The sequence below is a fragment of the Corvus cornix genome, chromosome 21, assembly GCF_000738735.6.
Source record: "Corvus cornix cornix isolate S_Up_H32 chromosome 21, ASM73873v5, whole genome shotgun sequence".
NCBI classification, from domain to species: domain Eukaryota; kingdom Metazoa; phylum Chordata; class Aves; order Passeriformes; family Corvidae; genus Corvus; species Corvus cornix.
In genome coordinates this window covers 2,825,904-2,847,122 of record NC_046350.1, presented here as the reverse complement: position 1 = coordinate 2,847,122, position 21,219 = coordinate 2,825,904, and the positions used below count along the sequence as shown (strand labels likewise).

At 46.3% G+C, this 21,219-nt stretch overlaps 1 protein-coding gene across 5 annotated transcripts in view; it reads left to right on the top strand.

The window, feature by feature from the left end:
* CAMTA1 (calmodulin binding transcription activator 1) overlaps positions 1-21,219 on the top strand; it is a 235,443-nt gene that overhangs the window by 65,129 nt on the left and 149,095 nt on the right. For all 5 annotated transcript variants that reach the window (XM_039563897.1, XM_039563894.1, XM_019289757.3 and 2 more), the window contains one exon: positions 16,578-16,713. In XM_039563897.1, the coding sequence (XP_039419831.1) occupies positions 16,578-16,713 (136 nt within the window). The remainder of the gene's footprint in view (positions 1-16,577; positions 16,714-21,219) is intronic.

Below are 21,219 nucleotides of genomic sequence, written 5' to 3'. Positions count from 1 at the left end.
CACGATGGGTGCAGTCCCTGGAGTCTCTCCACCTCCTGTCCGGCTGCCCGTTGCCCAGGAAGCACACCCTGTGCCTTACCTGTCCATCAGTCCAGCGTAAGGAACATCCCCTCTCTGGGATATCTTTATCAGCGGCATCTTAAAGGAAAGTTAGGATCTTGCAGTATATTAATTCTGTATTAAATAATTAATAGTAAAATTAATTGAATTACTCCGTTTTCAGGTAAAAAATAGGGTAATAAATATTCATAACTTATATTATTAAGGGAATTTCCATTTCCTATGTCGTTAAAGTGAGATTAGCTAAGGTTGGGTTTAAATGAAGATTGAAAACAATTGTGCTTTGGAATTAATTCACTGTGTTAGGCCATTACCTTGCGAGCCTTCTTTCCAGTGTGCTCTCTGTGAGAGCTGTCCCACTGCATGGAGTGGATGCTGCTGCCAGGATGTCCTGGCCCTTGGGAAATGAGACAGGGGCTCACTGTGGAGGAGAAGCTCATGGGAGCTGGAGGCTGTGAAAAAGCAGCTGCCCAGAGCTGTGATTGGTGGCAAAAGTTCTGTCCATCTCCCATTGAGCTTGTTGCAAATAAAAGTCCTCTCGAGACCTTGTTTAGACTTTCAAGGCACGTTTTAAAGGTCCTGCTCTCTCACGTGGTTTGTACTCTCCATAGGATCCAGGACCATTAACCTTGCCCGTGGGCAGTGCTGATACTTGGGTTTTCTGCTCGTGCTGCTGGGAGCTCTGCCGGCATGTTTGGGGTCATGTACGACCTCTTTGCCTCTGTCGAAGGCAATGTGTGTGTGCTGTCAGCACTCCTGGCTCGGGATGCTGCTTGACATAATCCCTACTAAATGTGGCACATCTCTCTTTACACTTTATAGATTTCATGAGTCTCAACACTTTCTTCTCGCTGCTTTCAGTATTTCCTTCTCTTTATTTTCCCTGCAGAGAATAAACAGTGCAGAGATGATTTTAAGAGCCCCTAGTTCATATAGATTTTTAGCTGCTGTAGTCCAGGGGTGTTGAGACACCAGTAATGAATTCTTTTAACAGCTCACCATGTTGATTGTAAAGTGACCTAAGGGCAGAGTTGCTGGGAGCCATCCGGATGCCTGGCCTGACTCAGGTGATGGTCTTCAAGTATTCCTTCCAAATTCTTCCCATGACAAATCCAGCCTGGTGTGTGCTGGTGCTCTGGGAGAGCTGGTTTCCCTCTGTATTTAGCTGGCAGCTCAGAAGAGCTGTCTCACAACAGAAGAAGCCATTGGTCGACCTGGACAACCAAGGTAAGAGGTCTGTGTTTTTGTTGTGGATTCACCTGGCACAGAGGCTGCAGGTTGGCTTTTCCAGCCCACCAATGGCTCTGCAGCCCCTGTGTGTGGTCACCAGGCTTGGGCTTTCCCACATGTCGGAGGGATACGTGTCAGAGATGATGGCTCCACAGCTGGTCCATGCACAGGAACACCTGCCCCCACTGCCCAGCTTTGCAGGCACACAGGGCTGGGGTGCAAAGGCTCCTTCTCCTCTTCATGTGGGCTCATGAGAGCCCTGCAGCATTGCCCCTTGGAGGAGAAGAGAACTGTGGAAAACATGGAATCATGAGAAAAAGCAATTATCTGATAACAAAGCAGTGAAATTATTCAGTAAACCCATCTGCCTGCAGCAAGGATTGGTAGGTTTTTCTGTCAATGGATATGGCCAAGGAAAACAACATGGCTTTGGACTGACATTCAGTGTTTGACCGGCTCTGACTGTTCTTGATCTCATGTTACAGGGTGGGAGGATGCTCAGGGTTGAGGAGGTGTGTGTGATCTCCCTGTACTGGCCCTGTGATTGGGGATTAACAAGCTACGAGGCAGATCAACGAGGAGCTACCGTTGTCCTGGGTAGAACAGAGGAAAGGGTGCTGGAAGAGGTGTTGGGTTGGGGCTTCTGATGTTCACACCCAGACCTGGCAGACCATTCCCTATTGTCCAGCATTCTGTGCTTCCCATCGAAGGGGACCGTGAAGGACAGGGCTTAATGGCCATTGTGGAACCACCTTGGGCCTGCCCTTTCCTACATCATATGTGCAGGCTGCAGAGGGGCAAAAGACCTGCTGTTTGCTCTTCAGGCTGTTTTAAACGGCAACAAAATGAAAGTCTTTGTCACATTTTAAAGACTTATGCAACTTAATTTATATTTATATGGCACCGAAGAATCATCTTTTGTCCAGGAGGTGAGATATGCAAAAATAACCTTTAAGTTGCTCCTAATTGACCCTTAATGATATTCTCTTGTTTCTTCCAATACATTCTCTGCATCAAAAACACCATCCAGCAACTGCTTGTTGCATCTTAATGGCTGCAAATAGCAACTGCTGAAAAAGAAACTGTTTATTTGGGTTCTTTATTTATTGACAAGGATTTTTGCCTCTAAGAAACCTGGCCCTGAGGTTGGAGTGCAGGGCTGAAGCAATGCACCATGACCATCTTGGGCTGGCAGGGATTGGGGTGCCTGAGCCCTGGGGAGAGGGTTGCTCTGTGTTCAGGGGGTGGATGCTTTGATTTCCAGATGGGGACAGTGTCTTACGTATGACAAGCACAGTGTGAGTTAAGTTGCCCAGTGGAATGTTAGCCAGCGTGTGCTGGTAACATGGAACTGGGGAGAGGATGTTTGTGCCTGTGTGTATGCAAAGCAGCTGGAAGCATCCCAGAGGACCTGCTCCTCAGCCTGGAGAGGGCAGATTGGTTTGTGTCGTGGTTGTTGGAAGATGAGGAGCTGCCTGCAGAGCCTGGGCTTTTTCTTTTGGTGCTGAATAAGTGTGTGTAGGCAGTGAGCAGGCTTTGCTTTCACTGTGGTGTGAGGAGTAATTGCTTGGCAGGCACAGGTACTGTAGGTGTGCATTGACATTGTAGTGAAACACTGGGCAAGTGTGTGATCCTGCTCAGCTCAAATGCGGAGCAGTTGGTGGGTGAATGAAGCTGACAGCACCGATACAGGTGTTCAGGTTTGAATTTTTCTTTTTTTTCCTTTCTAGTCCTGAAAACACAGATTTACAACAATCTGGCAAAGATTCTCCTCAAGTTACACTCGGTTGGCGTTCTTGCTACGCACACTGTAACAATACTTTAATATAATTAAATTTTAAATTCCGTGTAGAATCTTGTGGGTAGGCAGATGTACCGGTATGTTAAACTTTATGTCACTTAAAAATGGTTCTCAAGTACATCAGAGGGAGCCCAGCCAGCTGTAAAATGATCTGCTTTATGGCGCTGCTTCGCAGCTTTGGTGTCTGTGTTTTAATTACAGATGTACCTTAAGTCTCACACCCTTGGATAACTCCACCAGGCCGTTCTGTTTCCTGTAAGTTACTGACAGGATGTAAAGTGACATGAGGAAAGGTGCTGCTGGGGTTTTCCAGAGCTGCTGTTTGTGGGAGCGTTGAGTTTCTGACTCGTGCTGCTGCAGCTTTGTTTCCTGTAAACAGACAGTACAGTCTCCTGCCTGGGGCTGCTGCACCTGAAGCGACATCACCAGTATGACAAGTGGTAAAAGGGGTTTTAGGAGCCACTTTGCAGCCCTGGGCAGGCAGGCATGTGTTGGGACTGGTGTGAGGAGTGGCTTTGTGGCCCCAGGCAGGCAGGCACACGTTGGGACTGGCGTCAGGGCGGGTGGGCATCTGTCCCTCCGTAGCCCCTCTGCCTCCCTGGCTCATTCTCAGCACCAACACCCGCCAGCCACCCACGAGCTGAGATGAGCTTTGCCCATGTTTGCTCCACAGTAAGTGGAGCCAGTGGCTGGGCTCAGTGCAAGATGGAGGTTTCCAGTGCTGTGAAGTGGGAATCTTGTTGCTTGGCAGGCGGAAACCATTAATGGTGCTGTTTCTGGAAATAAAGAAGTGGCTTTGTCCCGAGGCATCCCACGTGATGATTTGCTGAGTTGTGCGGCATGATTTATGCCTAGACGTGGGATTATTGTTTTCTATTGATTCTGAGGGAGATGAAGCATCAGTAAAAGCCCATCAGAAGCCTCCTGGTGGAATGTGAAAGGTTGAAGCTTTCCTGACAGAAATCCTGTTGCCTCTTTGGTGGTGACTCGAAATCCTCTGCCCAGCCAATCTCAAAGCATCACCTTGCAGTCCTCCTTTTTCTCCTTTCAGCACTGCCTGTCTCTGTCCAGCAAGGATGTGCGTGGTGCTGCAGGGAGGTGTTGAGGTGAGAGGTACTGGTGGGTCCCTTGGGGATCCTCTGGCCTCCTCTGCTCTGCTTCCAGCAGGCAGCAGCTGTGTCACTCCCTGTCCTTTGTCAGAGCTTGTGTGATTCCTGCTGCCATCAGTGAGAGTGAATTGTGAATACAGGAGAGTATTATTTCTGTATTTATTTTGTAAATGTCAAGGATGAACTAAATTAAGATAAATAGGGCTGTTCCGTCTCACTGTTCAATTTACAAAATTTTGATGAGACCAATAACATCTGTCCTGGTTCCATCTTTTGGCCAGCTGAAGGCAGCTGCAGGTCTGACAGCTCTGCTCCACCTGTCCCCCCGCAATATTTACAGACAGGAGATCTATAAGTGAAGCATTAAGCCATTTGGTTCTGCCTCTGCTCTGACTCCAGTGGAGAAGCTGAGAGGGTGATGCGGCTGACAAAGAGCTCCACCCTCACAAGTGGAATTGTTGTGTTGCTTTAAGTGCTGTTGTAAAAGGCGAGTGATGGGTGAACACATTGCTGTGAGTCGCAGCGATGAAGCTGGGTGGAAGTAAAGCCTTAGTGAGGGTGCCTTATCTGCAGCCTTCCCTTCTCCTGCTTGTCCTGGGAGGGGGAACTGTGGTCTCCTGCTTTCCTCTGGAGAACCTGGACACCAACACTCACCCTGCTTATGTGGTGTTAGGTTATGGGTGCATTCCTCTCCTTGTATGTGGGTCTGAGGACCAGAGCAGCATATGGAACGTCCCTGCTGTCCCTCCATGCCCTCTGGAAGGTGACCATTTATTTCTCATCAGTCGAGCCTCTTGCACAGCAAATGGGTCATGCAGGGGAGATCTTCTTGCTGGATAAGCAATTAGCTAAAATAAACTACTCAGAGGACAAATTATGCAGGACTCTTGCTCTGTAACAAATGAATTAATTGACTTTGGTATTTGTGGGATGTTCCCACTATTTTATTTAATTCTCTCTGGCTAAAGGGCTCCTGTGTTTCCCCCTGCTCTTATGCTGCTGCAGTGAGCAAACAAGGTATTAGGGGTTGATTTACATGGTTACAAGCAAAGGAAGCAAAGTGATAATTGTGGGAACCTTTCCACATTTCCTTAAGAGAGACAAAACCTCTTTTAGCAGCGTGTCCAAGAGCCTCTGTTTGACCTGTTTCTCTGGGATGCCATCAGTTCTCTCTGCAACCTCATGAAGCCCATTCACAGCAGCAGGGCAGCGCAGCATTGGCTGGAATTGTGATCCACACACACTTGCAAGGGCTTTGGAAGCACCAGCGCTGCAGGGCTCTGATGGGGCTGCTCCTAGAACCACAGTACAGTCAGGAGCCACAGTGGGCTGGTGCAGGGATGGGGACAGCCATCTCTGTGGCAGTAACCCCAAGTTGTTTTGAAGGCTTTGTCTGGATCTTTGCAAGTGGCAGATGCTGTAGCAGTGCATTACCTGGGATATTGCGTGGAGCAGCACTGCAAAAGGATTACAGCTTCTGTCCCTCGGCTGGGCCGGTAACTCATGAAACCATTTGGCCAAGTTGCTGGGTTTATTTACAGTAATTAAATTAAAGCCCTGGTACAAATCTTTGCTGTGTAACAGGATTTGTCAACAGCTAAGAAAGGCTGTTCCGTCTCACTGTTCAATTTACAAAATTTTGATGAGACCAATAACATCTGTCCTGGTTCCATCTTTTGGCCAGCTGAAGGCAGCTGCAGGTCTGACAGCTCTGCTCCACCTGTCCCCCCGCAATATTTACAGACAGGAGATCTACAGTTGCCAAGTAAATACTCCATGCATAAGGGGACGTTGAGTTCACCAAGTAGTGCACAGCCCCAGCTCCCAATGCCAAGGTGAAACACAGCTCTTCCACTCTTCAGCTTCTTGTTTCTACTTTGCAGTATTCAGGCAAGATGCCTAAGGCCAGGGATGGTGACACTGGCAGTGGCATGGCCTGGGGACCCGTCTCCCTGCTCAATGGCATTTGTAATTCCAGACAGCTTTAGAAGACCCAACCAGTCTGTGCAGCAAACTTTTTCTGATAAACTGTGCCCTTTGAGAACAGCATTAGCCAAGAGCAGGGCAGTATTTTGTGCTCTGTTTTAAATTTAGGATATGAAAGATTTGGAGGATTTTATAATCGCAGCTTTGTGTGCTTGCTCTGCCTCCTCTTCTCCCTCTAGTTTTACTCCCAGGCTTTTCTAACTGCTGCTCTGTCTGGTTTCTTTTCCTCTTCAGTCCTTCATCTCATCTCATCTCATCTCATCTCATCTCATCTCATCTCATCTCATCTCATCTCATCTCTTCAACTCCTGAAATTTATAGAGAGGTCACTTCTAATCCTGCACAGATCCCAGATCTGGAGGGACTGTTATATCTGTTATGGCTTCCTTTAGCCTGCCCACCTGCCCCTACCAAAATCCCTAGTATTGGGTGAGATGGCACAGCCAGAGGCATGTGCAGGTGGGAAACCAACCAAAGCAGGTGATGTATGGGCACAGTCCCACTGTTTTAGTGTTGATGTGCCAGAGTGGGCAGTGGTTAGAGAGGGGGTTCTGCCCTTAGGAAGGACATGAGGGCACTCTAGGTAACATATGAGAAGGATCAAATGAGTAGGGTTGGAGTTTTTTTCTTCAGATTATATTGTTCATAGGGGAGCTAACATTTAATCTTAGTTTCTTGCTGATACTAAAAATTTGGCGAAGTTCTGGAAAGTGAAAGTCTTGCATGGCATTAACACAATTGCAGCATCTGACTCGTTGCAGGGATTAGATGAGTCTCCACTTGGCGCCTGAACAAGTAGGTTTCAAACATGCCGAGGATTTGACAGTTGCATCAGATCACAACTGGTGGGAGGGAGGTGAGAGGAAAGCTGTGGAGGCCGTGCTTGGATTCAGGCAGCCTGGGGAGAGGCCGGGATTCCCGGCACGATGCTGGCAGGGCGATCCTGTGGGAAGCATCAAGTGTCCGTCAGGGAGTGTTTCATGTCCTGGCGGGGTTCTGCTGAGCAGAGCGGGATTTGGTTTGGGAGAAGCCGAGTGCCAGGCCCGCTTTGGGCCCGTGTTCCCGTCTTGTGCTTCTCCTGTGACGGCCGAGCTGAAACGTCCTTGTGAGAACATCGCCCTTGGATTTTAACTAAACAGAAAAGGTCATGCTTTCCCTGCACCAGTGTGTAGGGAACAGTCACCCCTTGACTGATCTGTGTCAACCTGAGCTCAGAAAATAACAGAGGCAAGAGGAAAAGGAGGGTTTTGATCAAAGGAAATTGGGCAGACATTGACCCAGTGATGCTGGATGCTGTGCTGGGTTTGGGGACAGTGAGTGTGGGGTGACACGAGGTTTAAAAGAGCAATTCATGCTGACTTGTAGGGTCACAAGTTAGGGCACAATAGAAAAAGGATTGGCTGTTATCAAAAGTCGGTTCAGGCTAAATTAATCTGAGAATGTGTAATTTCATCTGAACTCAGAATACTGGAATGTAATTAAATTCCGAAGTAGGATGAGCTGAGAGGGTGTAAGAAAAGATAAGCATCAGAATAAGACAATAATTGAGTTTGTATTGTAAACACATTCCTGTAGGAATTTGGGATTTTTTAAGCTGCTTCATTAGAAATTTTAAGTCGAGAGTACTTAACAGCTTGGGCATATTTTGGAGAAGTAGTTGACTACTTTTGTATTTGTCTGTGTTCTTTGTTTGCAGGATTTTCTGTATTTGGGGTTTATTCTCCCTTATCATCTACTAGTTTATTAATAAGTTTGAAGGGGAGTAAGGCTTAAAATTGGAAAATGTGTATTTCCATATAAAGCTGATTGTTTTGTGGACTCATGTTTTTCATCTTAATTTTCCCTAAAATGGAATCTTTAATATATGCAATTGATGAATTAGGTTAGTACTAAAAACACTCTTAATTCTGACGTGCCTCACATGAAATACTGAAGCAAATGTGTTGTCTTTGTTCTCTGCACAAGTTACTTGCTCAGTCCGTCAGGTAGGAAATGAGCCAGCTCAGGTCACGCCGTGCCATTCTCCTGTCACTCATGGCAGTCGTGGAGCCAATGTGTGAAGGAGAGCTCATGGCTAGGATGAATGGTGTATTGCATCGTCATTTAAATAGAGCTGTGAACACTGATTTGAACACTAATCAGCCCAAAACCTCCTTGTCAGGCTTTTTTTGAAGATGACTACAATTGGCGGTTTGAGACTCCTTTCTCTGGTGCCAGCATCTGTGCAGTGAGTGTTGGATGGAAAAAATGGGCGCTGCCATGCTCTCAGCTTGATCCAGACCCCAAACGGTGTGGGCAGAGGAGGTGATGATGGGAATTTAGTGCCTTTTTGGTGGTCCTGCACAGCCTGCTAGGTACCGGTACCTTACGTTATGGACTTGGGTAGTTTTTCACAAAAAAGTTTTTGCAGAAAAATTGTGGACAGGCTTTCTTCTTATTGACTAAAAATACCCTTAATTCTGAAAAATTACTTTGCGGATCTTCATATTTCACAGACTATAACTAGATTACTACCTTTTACTGGAATACTTTGTGTTAATGAAGACCGATTGGAATTACATAATAGATTTCCTCTAAAGAAGGCATTATGTGGTTATTTTTTACTGTCTGGCATTCTAGTTAATTGCCTTGTCATCATTAATTGATGGGACCAAATTGATATAAATAAACAGATTATATTTGTGAGGTTCATTTGAAAGAGAGGAAGGGCTGAGAACAGGCTGCCACGGGTGTTCCAGCATGTGCCAGTGACTGTTAAAGAGAGCTCAGGCTTGGTCAGTGCCACTACTTGTGAACCCATTTGGAGGATGAACTGTGAGCTCTGCCCTCCTGCCTTGGGGATGCTCACTTTGCTTGAACAAGGCTGGGGTTGCTTGCATTGCCCCATCTTAAAACTGACCTCAATAGCTTGCTCAGTCCTAAGCTTCAGGCCTACAAAGAGCTGATGGTCCTGGCTGAGGGCTGAGGACAGGCAGCCCAATCAGCCCAGCTTCCGGGACAGTTTGAGCATCTCTGGTTTCCAGGTTAATCCAGATTTATATACATAGTTATTATTAATCAGCAATCAATGGAGTCCAAGGCAAATTGACATTTTTAAGTCAATTGCAATATTGCATACAATGCTTTTGCCTGGACAGACCAAGCCGGTGGTGGCTGTCTCCAGCCCTTTCCGTAGTGTTCTGCCCATCTTCTGCTGGGCCTGGCTGTGCTGATGGGGGACAGATGTAATGCTGGAGCACAGCTGGGGAGTTGCTCCCTCCCATACCAGCATTGCCAGTTCCTCCGGCGTTTGCTGTTTTGCTGCCTGCAGTGTTGGAAGTTCATCAGCTGTTGAACTGCATTTACAATTTGAAGTGGTTCTGAATTAAAATTTATAATTAATTTATTATTACTCAATTTTCAAATATTTACAGATTTTTATAGTGTCTCAAGTCATGAGTCAAGCTGCATGCTGATAGCAGAGGGAGAGCCCTTTTCCTTCCTCAGACCTCTGCTCTCCTCCTGTCCCCAGTGAGATTTTTCCCAATCCCCAGCAAAGCCGACGTGGCTCCCACCAGCCCGTGTGCTGGGGAGGTGACCCCTGCCAGAGCCCAAGGACATGGTTCACGTGCATCCTGGCAAATTTCCCTGGTACATGGTGTTTTGGATGAAACCAAGGTACGGCCCCACTTTGACACAGTTGTGAAAACCTTGTTAGCCTGGAGCTGGTGGTTGTTACAAGTGGGGAAATTGAACAGGAAATAAGTTAACTAAATAAATAGAATTTTTCTTCCATTTTCTTCCTTCCCCATAAGAATGCAGCAGTGTTTGCACACACGTGTGTTGCTGCTGTGCTGGGAAGCGACCAGAAGTACCACCCGGAGGAGGAGGCCATCTCCAAATAAGTCTTTTAAAAGTTAATTGGAGCCCTTGGTCCTCACCGTAGCAATCTGTGTTCATGGAGAAAGCAATTGGTAAGGCAGAACAGCTGCTGGCACCTGGGGGCCAGCCCTTTGGTCTGTGTGAGCACAGAGAGGGAACTGGGCTCTCCTCGGTGCACCAGTGGAGATGGTGGTGATTAATCTGAAAATAGTTTAAAGCATTCATGAATTGTAAGAATTAATTCCCAATAAATCAAATGGTTTCCCCATGGGAGTAGGGAAGAGAAATAAATGAGGGCTAAAGAAATTGATAAAAAACCTTGAGCAATAAAGAGATGAATGCCAGTTCTTTTAAAATTATATTTAAATGAACAAAGTTGATTTAACTGTCTTTTTTCATACCTTGTACTAAGATTTAGTTCTACAGCATGACATTATATCAAGAAATAATTTGCAGAAAGACTTTTTAGCATTTCATGTGCATTCTACTTAATGACAATTTTAATATTCTGTCTTTGGTCCTACATCGTTACGAGGAGGCTTCAATTGCTCGGTGTGCCAAGGACTTCATAAAGATTGTTTTTAATTTCTTTTTCAAGTCTGTTACAGAGTTCAGAGCCATCAACATGTGAATTATCATGTTGCTGAGTAAAATGTAGCTGTTGTTAACTGCTTGAACTAAATATGCAGCTTTGGGACAGTGCTGTTTCCAGAAGGATCTTCCTGCCTAGGGAGGTCCAGATGAGGTGCTGAACTGAGTTCTGACCTGCTATGTCACTGGGAGAGCAGAGCTCACCCACCTGATTGTGCTTATGAATTACACAGATCTTTGTTTTTAATCTGGTTTTTTTTTTGTTTTTTTTTTAATTGGCTCTAAAAGGAAAGTTGTAATGGTGGAGTTCATCAGGCTGAGTAGCCATGATAGGCAGAGATGGTGTGTGAGTCTTCCGTGGAGTTCGCACTTTGGGGATGGCTGCAATACACTTAAACATAAAGGGCAGCAGAGTAAATGGCTACTGAGAAGTCAGATCCTGTTGTTATTTGTATCACTGTTCTTAGTGCTGGTAGCACTGTTACCTGTTTTGTAGCTGTGTCAAGAGCAAGGACACGGAGCAAAGACATTCATTTCCGAGGCATTCATGAGTACAGGTCTGAGCACGGGAGGAGCGGTGCTGGTCAGAGTTGTTGTTGTTGTTGTACAGGGGTGCCTGGAGCTGTCCTGTTGCTCTCAGCCTCTGCAGCCTGACGGGGACACCCACGGGGGCACGGGCAATGCTGTGCTTCCCCGTCACTTGCAGCTGAAGCTGCTGTGCTTGGCACCTGCCTGCACTGTGCTGCAGGGACATCACTGCTGGGAGAACAGTTGGGTCCTGCTTCCATCAACAGAGCCCCAGATGTTCCAGGGATTAACTTCTGTACCAATGCACCATGCAAACAGAGTATCTTCACGATGTGTTTCTGTGGCACCAACATCCTGATCACACCTTAAATAGCCCCAAGGAGCTGCTTTTGGGGTAGGACTTGTCAATGGGTATCCCAGCCCACACCAAAGAGGTGCCCAGCAGCTGTGTAGTGGTCTGCAGCTTGTGTTGCAGCCATCAGCATTTACCCTGATCTTGCAGAAAGGCTTTCCTTGGCAGCCCCTGGCAGTCCTGTGTGACGGCATGAAAGCCAACTTGGCACTGGCATGGCTCGTTCAGTCCTGTTTGTTGGAGCCGCAGGTAATTATTCCCATACTTAATGAATCACATTACTTTTATTGATGAACACGGAGGCTACATGCTGGAAAGAGGAGGTAAGGATTAAGTTTTATGGCCTACTGCTGCTATGAGAAAGAGCATCTAGACACCAATTAATGCCCCTTGATGGGATTAGCCATTGCGTTAACTACAACTCTGGATAAAATTGCTAAGTCTGTGACTTTAGACTTCAACTTCTTAAATATTGTAGATATTAAGTTCACTTACATCGTAAATGCAAATGACATTTAATTCTAGATACAAAAAACTTGCAGTGTATTTACATTTCCTTGTGATTTATACCTCCTACTACATGGATAAGAAGACTTTCCTGAAGTTTTTATTTCATCCTTGCAGAGTTCAAAGACAAATTTCAAACACATAGTCTGTGATTCCTTCAGTTGCTGTGCCAATAATCCCAACCTGTAGTGAAGAGAGCGGAGGTTTTAACGGCAGCAGCTTCTCCCCATGACATGCCACAGTGCTGGCTTTCCAGCAGTTATGGTGAAGTCTGAATATCTACATTAAGGTCTTGAGGGGCTTTTCTTTAGTTTCTGGTCCCGCTGGTGCAGGCTGGGCACATGCTGGGGTTTCTTTTCTTTCAGGGCAAGTGTGAGTCATTGCCTGAAGGTCAAAGCCAAGCGTTTATTTAGGAGGGGGGAAAAAAGTGTTTGTCAAATTTTTGTGTGATCTGCCAGTGTTACAGCTATGATGGACAAAGTCCCCACAGTCTTGAAAACATTTGCCTGCATAAATATTATTTTAAAGCTTTCTGTCAGTACAGAAGAGAGCTACCTGTTGGTCCTCTAGGTGTCTCCCTGGGCCAGTGGGGCGATGCCCTTGACACAGGGGTTATGGCTTTGCCTTGGCCTTGGGTGACTCCATCCTTAATGAGTCTGGGTGACCTCCTAAACCAACAGTGAGTGGCCAGGTATCTGTGTGGGCAAGGGCGGGTGAGATGTCCAGGGCTGCAACTGCTTGAGATTCCTCTTTCGGTTTTCCATTTGGGCTTTAATCTTCTGATAAGCCACAGGTACAGTGGGGGGAAGTGTCAATAAATGAAGACTTGAAGAGCAGCATTCCTCAGGGGGGAAATAACTTCAGTCATCAGATTTTTTTCCTTGGGCAGAAACAAGAAATAAGAGATGAGAGCATGATGGCAGTCAGGAGGCACTCCTGACTGACAGTCCCTGTCCATCACTGCTGCAGTGTGAGGGCTGTGCAGCTGAACACAGTGCTGAGAGGAAGGAGAGAGGAATAGATGGTCACCTGGAGTTCATCACCTGCAGTGTTTGCTAGCCCCAGAGCTCTGCCTGCTCTGCTGCATGGCAGGGCATTAGCTGAGTGGGAGGCACCTTGTCACACTCCCGCTTGGCACTTCTCCCCATTCCCAAACTGGCCTGGATGAAGACAGATTCAAGGACTTGGTCTTCTTTGTATTCCTAAGGAAATGAGGACAAGGATTTGGTGCAATATTTTCTTGAAAGGCTGTCTCCTTTCATGGCTTCCTCCAGGACTCCAGCTTTTCCCAGCCAGTTTCTGCATCAGTAGGTTGCTCCTTTGGGAAAGTGGAAGTTAATTTCTCATTATTATCATGCATAGATGCAGAAGGTGGAAGATAGTCCCTTCCTGTTGTCCCTTGGCTCCATTATAACTTCATAGCCAGAGAAAATATCATGTAGGTGAAAAACAGCATCATCCAGACTGTTTGCAGGAGCCATTTCTCAGTGTGGTGGGCGGCAGGGATGGAGGGGGCTTGTCACCCAGGCCCTGAGGGCAGCTTCTGCTTGTGCACTGGTGAGGTACAGGAAGGGTCTGGTGTGTGGTACCTCTGCTTTATGGCAGCTGCGTTAAACATCCATATTCCTGTATAAAATACCCTCCTTGGATTGGAATTGGAATAAATACAGATGATAAAATAAAAATTAACTTTCAGAGCCATGGACCTTTTCAAGGAGTGGTTCTGGCTGATCTTGCTCTGTTATCCTGAAAAAGAGACTCTTCTGGATTTGCAGTATTTGCAATTCCCTTTTGGCACCCCCAGCTCCTGAGGCAGTAAAACGTAGTTTTCATTAAGTGATATGTCTGACATTTACCACATCTCGATGTGACAGTTTAGAGGGAACTGGTTAAACTGAACAGCATTTTTAATATTGCAGTAATGTAATTAAGGGGAAATCTCGGTCCTTCAGGCCAGAGGGACCTAAATTTGTGCACAAATGGAGAGGCAGATATGAAGCATCAGTTGACCAAAATATCCTAATCTTAACTTGCTTTCTGTTTATTCCCTCTTTTCATCTGGTTCCTGTTAACAAGAAGGTAAGTAGCTTTAGATTCCTGTGACCCAGGTAAGCGACTTAATCCAAAAGAAACACTGGACTTAGAGCCAGAGGTCAGCATGCGCAGCTGAGCTGGGTGTCAGATCCAAGATTACATCTCTGGAAAATCTTCCCTGGAAATCCCATTTCCTCCGTTCCCCCTCTCCTTGTCTTACTGAGGGACACTCCGGTCTATCCAGTGGCCCAGATTGCTCCTGAGCACTGTCTGGAGCCCTGGGTCACCCCAAGCAATGACCAGGTTCCCAGACCCATCAGCCCCAGGGGATGATTGTTCGTGTTAAAAATAAGTAGGAAAATAGAATTTAGGATCTTCTTCCTGGCTGTAGCAGGAACAATTTGGGCAAAAGTAGCTCTTAGGCTGTTGTGGCAATTTCTGGGAGACTTGGCAGTGGATAGCAGGGTGAGAGGGGGGAAAGCATCGAGATCTCATCAATACTTGAGACAAAAGGCTTTCTGCTTTGCAATTACTCTTCCTGTCCTTCCCCCTCCTTCCTTCAGGCCACAGGCACAAAACCAAAATAGAGATTAGGCAGCTTTTAAATGCCACAGGTTCATAAAGGAGAGGAAATCCAGAGCTGATCAAGGATTGCAGCCCGTGCTCAGGCTTGTGACTTTGTCCCTCTCATCTGCAAAGGGAAAAAGGAAATCCCCAAATTCAGGCTGAGTGGCAAAACCCCCAGAGATTTGGGCTGGAGTCGCATCTGTCACATGCCCTGGGAATCCCTGGCAGGCCTCGCCTGCTGCGTCTTCCCACACCATCAATTGGCTGCTCTGGGCTATGTCTGAATGCTGAGGGATGAGCAGGGCAGAGCTTTCCTCTCTTCTTCCTTACAGCGGGTGAAATACAGCAGCAACGTAGATCAGGTTAAAATTGCGTCTCGTCTCATGAAGTTATCTTTAAAAACCAGCTGCTTTCTGTGAGCCTTAAAGCAGCTCAATACCCTCTTATCAAAATCGAAAACCGCTCCAGAGATCCTTAAGAGATTTTGTTTCATTGGGCTCTATTTTCTATAAATCTCGTTAACTGCTTTGCCAGTGCCCTCTCACTGTGTTCCTTTTTCATTGCAGAAATCAACCAACAAACCTGTTTCCAGCCCCGCAGAGCAGCAGTGAGGCTGCGGAGCTCGGCTCTGCCCTCCTTGTGCCCATGTGGTGCTGGTGGCGAGGGAAGCAGGATTTCCCTGGCATCAGAAACCTCCAGGTCCTTTGAGCGTGTGTTTCGTGCAGCGCCGTGTGTGTGAGTGCAGAGGCAGCAGGCAGGAGATCGGCTCGCGCTGCTTTGCCATTGCCTGCCCGGACCACGCGCGTGGCGCGTCAGCCACGGGGCGCAGCCCGACAGTGGCTGGGGGGTCTCTGGTGTTGTGAGAAGGGTTTGAGCTGACACGTGCAGGGACTGGGGTTTTATAGAATGAACACTGAAATGAGATACATAATACCTCTGCTGAATTAATGCACTATCTACAGTGCTGTCAAACAGACACCGTGGCTGCGCTGACACCCGAGTGTTTAGTTTCAGTGTGATGCTTAGGAGGAGGAGAGGAGGAGCAGCCTCCCTGACCCCTGGGTCCATGGAGGATAGGAGGAGGTGTAGCTTGGGAGGATGAGGCTTGGGTTTCTGGTCACAAGCAATAAATATTTGTGTGTATGTGGGAAAAATGCTCACTGCCCCTGCTGCCGGTGCAGGATGCTCACTGCCTCCCAGCTAGGAGGGTATTTGTTATTTCTCAGTGTTACAACAGACTTGTGATTCGGCTCAGCAAACAGCAAAATCTCTCTACACCCAAACTTCTACTGGGCATCACCGTGCTTTTAAAGACATTTCAAATTGCTGTTGTAGTTTTTAAGTGGAAAATGTTTTCCTGTGTCTTTGAAGTTGAGAAGGTGCTCAGAAGGAAGCAGGTTACTCCCTGTCTAGCACTGATCTAAGCAGAACAGTGAAACCATTGTATAAGCTCGTGCTTTTATCCTTCCCTTCTTTTTTGCTTGTTTATTGTCATTTTAAGCCAACATCCATGTCCCAGTGCAGCCTTAGAGGTGGTTGGCATCTCATTCTGCTGATGTGTTAGCCAAAGAGAGAGATTGTCTAATTAAATAACAACAATCCTTTTTTTTTCCTAAATTTTCTTTCCTTCTAATTTTCAGCATGTAGCAGTCAAAATACATCCAATGAAAATTTTAAATGTTGGCTATTTTATCAGACTTCCCCTTTTTTTTCTTTAACCTATCACTAGCATTTCCCACATTAGGTACAAGATCCTCAACGGAAAAGTTTGCAGATTGCAGACATCACTTCAGCCAGGTAACAGCAGCAAAAGGGGAACATTTATTCGATGCCAAATCCTGACTGTTGCTGTTCTGTGGAGCCTTTTGCTGGTCTGTGGGACATGGTTCTGTAGACACTTTCAGTCTGGTTTTGTTTCTTTATGTAATCCAAACCTGTTTCTTGCTTTCAGACCACAGAATGGTTCTATGATCCTGTACAACAGAAAGAAAGTGAAATACAGGAAAGATGGGTATTGCTGGAAAAAAAGGAAAGACGGGAAGACCACCAGAGAGGATCACATGAAGCTGAAGGTGCAAGGAGTGGAGGTAGGAGCGTGGGCTGTGCTGGGCTGGGAGGTGATGGCTCCCCAAGACACCTCAACCCAAGGCTGTCCATACCTTCAGAAAATTACTCCTATTTGCTGAATTCCATCTGCTCCCCCTGGCCTGGGGCTTAATTGCTGGCTGGGGTTAAACCACAACTGCCCCCACCCCCAGCAAATACACTTGTTCTTTATCCCTCCTTTGGGCAAACTGTGAGTACAGCTTCCCCATCCGCCTGTGTGGCTGCTGGCTGGGCTGTGTGACTGTAGAGTGGCTCCACACTGAGCATCTTCTGGTAGACTCTGTGGTTTTTGTGACAGGCACTGCCCGAGGGCAGCCCGGCACCCCAGCTTGGGCTGCACAGCACTCTGTAACCATGGTAGCTTGAACGGGTCTGGTTTGATTCTCACAAATCTCGGCTAGGTTTTGGTAGCAATTGCTGTAATTTCTGTGTGCTGATGGAGTGTTGGTCTTGCAGTATGCAGGGGTAGAATTTCTGTTGAATTTGGCCCGAATCCATGTGTGTTTTGAGAGAATCTTTGCTCTGCTGATGGTATTCAGCCACTCAGACACATTCAGACAAGTGATTTCACCTGAGGCATTATTTCTGGAATAAGCCTGTTTGTTCTATAATATGTCATTGTTTGACACCACTTTTCTTTCTTAACCTCCATCTGCATGAGGAAAGAGCTATTTTCATCACCCTGATCACTTCTGATGTTAAAGGTTTGCACAGGTGTTGATAACAAGTACATTTATCCAAGTTTTATATTTATTAAATGTCAATAACTTGTTCTGGTAGCAGAAGCCCACCCGCAGAGCTGTGCCCAGCCCGTTCCTAAGGCAGCAGGGCTATATTCCCAACATTGGATACCAAACTTGGGGCCAAAGTGGTCAAAGGCTGTTAAAATGTGTAATTGCAGTGTTCAGCTGTCTCATTTTGGCCAAGGAGCGTGAGGCTGCCGGGTGTGTGTTTGTGTAGGTCGGGTTGATTTTACAGCTGACAGCCTGTGAGCCTGGCTGGGGTCGGGGTAACTGGGGTGTCCATGACAGGCAGTGCTTCACCTGTGTCTCTAGGCCTGTCTGGCAGCTTCCACGCTGGACTTTGGGCTAAGCTGAGCTTTCCAGCTTCACCCCCAGGCCTGCCTTGGCAGATGCTTTGCAAGGCACTAACCTCCCTCCTGTTGGGGTGACGGGCACCCTGCGCTCCCCACGTGGTGCTGGTGGTTGACACTCCCCCGGCATCCCCGAAGCCAGTGCCAGCAGTGGGAAAGGGACGAGTGCCCAGAATTCATCTCGTGCTCCAGCTTCCTCCTAGCCCATTTGTCATTCTTACATTCTGTCTGCTCTAATGAGGTTTTGGGGTTTAAAATAGTATTAAATGGATTGCATTATATTACACCAGAGAGGCATAACTTTGTTCCATAATTTTTACATCCAATAACAATGTTTTATTATGACAAGCACAAGAAAAAAAAAATCATCATCACAGAAATGGTGCCTTGTTTTTGTTTCGGGTTTGCAGAGTGTGATTTAATTAACTTCTGTAAACTTTCATGATGCAGAACACCAGACTCTGCGGTCCCTTTACCTGTAGCAAGAGGTTGTTGATGACTCTTGGCTGCCACATGAGCACATGAGGAAATAAATGGGACTTTCAGGAGGGCTGTTCCAGAGATGGAGCTATCCAGCCCTTTAGTGCCTGACTGCATGGATGTGGTGGTGATTGTGTTTAGCTCAAAGAGCCCTGCACTGAACCCATTAATTTTTGTTTTACTGAAGTGTGTCTTCTGGAAAGTAACAAATACAGATGGGCACATCATGGGAGCTGGAGGAAGCGCAGCTTTGAGGGTTTCTCCTTGTGGCTGATCACATTTGATACTCAGGAAAATATGTTTTAAACTATTTGCTTTGTGATTTGGATGTACCAGGGTTTGGCCATTCATTCCCGCATCCTTTTCCAGCTTGAGAGCCCTTTAGTACCTGATTTTCTATCTTCAAGAAGGTACTTGTACCCTCTCATCCACAGGCAGCACCTGGGTGGTCACTGCCAGTCTCTGTTCTGAATGATGCAGAAAAAGTCTGTTTTCTTGACCTCCAGGTGTTTCTTGGGCAGAATGATGTAGTTCTAACCTTATTAATTACTTGACCAGTACTCCATTGTACTTCACAGCAGCATTTGGGGTTTAGGCTTCTGATACCATTCTAAAAGGAAGCAATGTTCTCAACTAGGACACGTAGGCAGCAGATTTAAAATAACAAAAAAAGGCTTTTTTCAAATTTGGAGTGATACCGTAGTTAGCTGCATTAGGGTTTAACAGGGCATGAAATAACTGTCTGCCTTGTGGCACTGCCAGATCATCTCAGCGACTCTTGCAGCCAGAAGATAAATAGGGATCATTGTCGCACTGATGGAAAAGTACTTGCAGAGCCGACAGCCAAGAGCATCAATAGCATCCAAACATTGCTCTGGAAATGGCAGCTCAGAGGCAGCTCAGAGGAACACACTGGCCTGTGAAACTACTGACCAGCCAGTTCTGAACAGGGCTTTGTATTAGAAGATTTAATAATTAATTCCTTCCTGAGTGTTGTCGATGTGATGGCTCCTTTGTCTTTCCAAGTTCTGGGTAAAGAGAAAAATGCATTTTGAAACAAAAAGTCTACACCAGATGCTCAGGGATGTTGACATCTATCAGAACCATATAGAAGGATTTGGTGAGCATGGGTGAGGCAGCTAAAGCAAATTTAGGACATAAATGAGGAATAAACTAATTAGAGTAGGAATACACTCAAATAAGGATTAGGAGGAATAAACTGTTTAACCAAGCGGATGTTAAATGAAAACAGCCTGAAATCCTCAAGCTGTTGCCCTGGTTAGCATTGCTGTGCAGGAGGGGTTTGGGTATTACTTGGTTAATCTGATCACAGTCCTGTTAGAAAAGGCTGGATAAACCAGAAAGGAGAAGTTAATTTGGCCTTTCCCTTAATACACCTCTTTGTGCAATTCTTTGTGGAATCTCCGGTCTGTGATCCTTTTTAAAATTCTAATTAATTAGGATCCCTGGTGATGTGTTCCTAATCAATTCACATAATTAAAAATTTTAACTAATAAATAATAGTAAGGGGAGTGTTGGAATAGCTTTGCCGTGATTCCGGGCGGTGCTGCTCCACGTCGCAGGCGGCTGGCTCAGCGGATGGGTTTCTGCCTTTTCTTGTGCGTGAACTTTTCCAGGAGAGTGTAACTGCGCCTTCACGTGAATTCGTAGTAAACTGCTGCTAAAATTAAAACGAGGTCATGTTTTTATAGTGAATTTCCCTCTTGTCATCTGCGTTTTGGAAGGTCGACGCTGATCCTGCTGCTCTTTATCCTGTGTTGAGGATATTTTAGTCTCTCCAAACCCCAGTGCCTGAGAAGTGGTTATGGAGAAGGGCTGTCCCACAGCTGGAGCAGAGCTCTCTATGCCCACAGTCCCATTCCAAGCACCAGAGCTTCCGTGTTTGAAAAACCTTGTTCTCTTGTAGATTGGGTGTATGTTATCTTGGTACAATATAATAATCTTTATGAATTCCTTAAAAAAAACCCCCAAAAAAGTAAAACTTGATTTTAGTCTTATTAAGAGAGAAACTCCCTTGTGGAGATGGAGATGCAAAGTATCAATTTTGCATGCAGGACTTGTATTTAATTAATATCATAACAGTCCCTTAACACTATTGCAGATTAGTCCATGAGGACAGGAATGAAAATTTTAGATTATTCAATTACTGCATAAACCCTGGGACATCACCATCAAAACTTCACACAGGTTTCCAGAGTATTTGGGTTTTGGCAGCATCCCTGTGCCTGCCCAGGGCTGCTGGAGTGGGGATGGCATCAGTGGCCTCTGCAGCCTGGAGCTGGGGGCACCTGTGAAGGACCAGACTTTTCCTTTTGGTAAATGACCAAATGGGCTCCTCTGCATTGTGGAAAATAACCCACCATGGAATATTGAACTGCAAAGTAGTTTTACATCTCTCCATTCCCTGCTGTCATGGGTGAAATCTACTTGGTTGTCACGGGAGAGTGGGAGCAGCCTTGGAGGAAGCACGTTGGAGCAGCCCTAATCTGGAGAGGGATTCCTTGGGCAGCCTCAGCCAATTCACTCCAATTCGCTTTAATTTACACAGGCTTTGCTCGCCCTCAGAGGTGATCTGTGTAGTTTGCAAACTAATTAGGATCACATTGTTCAGTCAGTCTGCTTAATGCATTCCAGAGAAATACTGTGGAATGGCTTCGGAGGAGGAAGGAGAGTTTAATGTGAGAGGCTTTCTGGAAATACGACACACACGTGTGCATGCATTAACACAAACACACGGCTCTGAAAAAGGGAGAAACTGCTCACAAGGAGGGGCAGTTTTCTGTTCTTCATCACTGCCGCAAATAGCATTGTCCTGACATCTCTCCTTAGATTTGACTGATTCCCTTCATAACCAGCCTCTCCGTTAACCCCCTGTAGCTCATCAGAGACCATG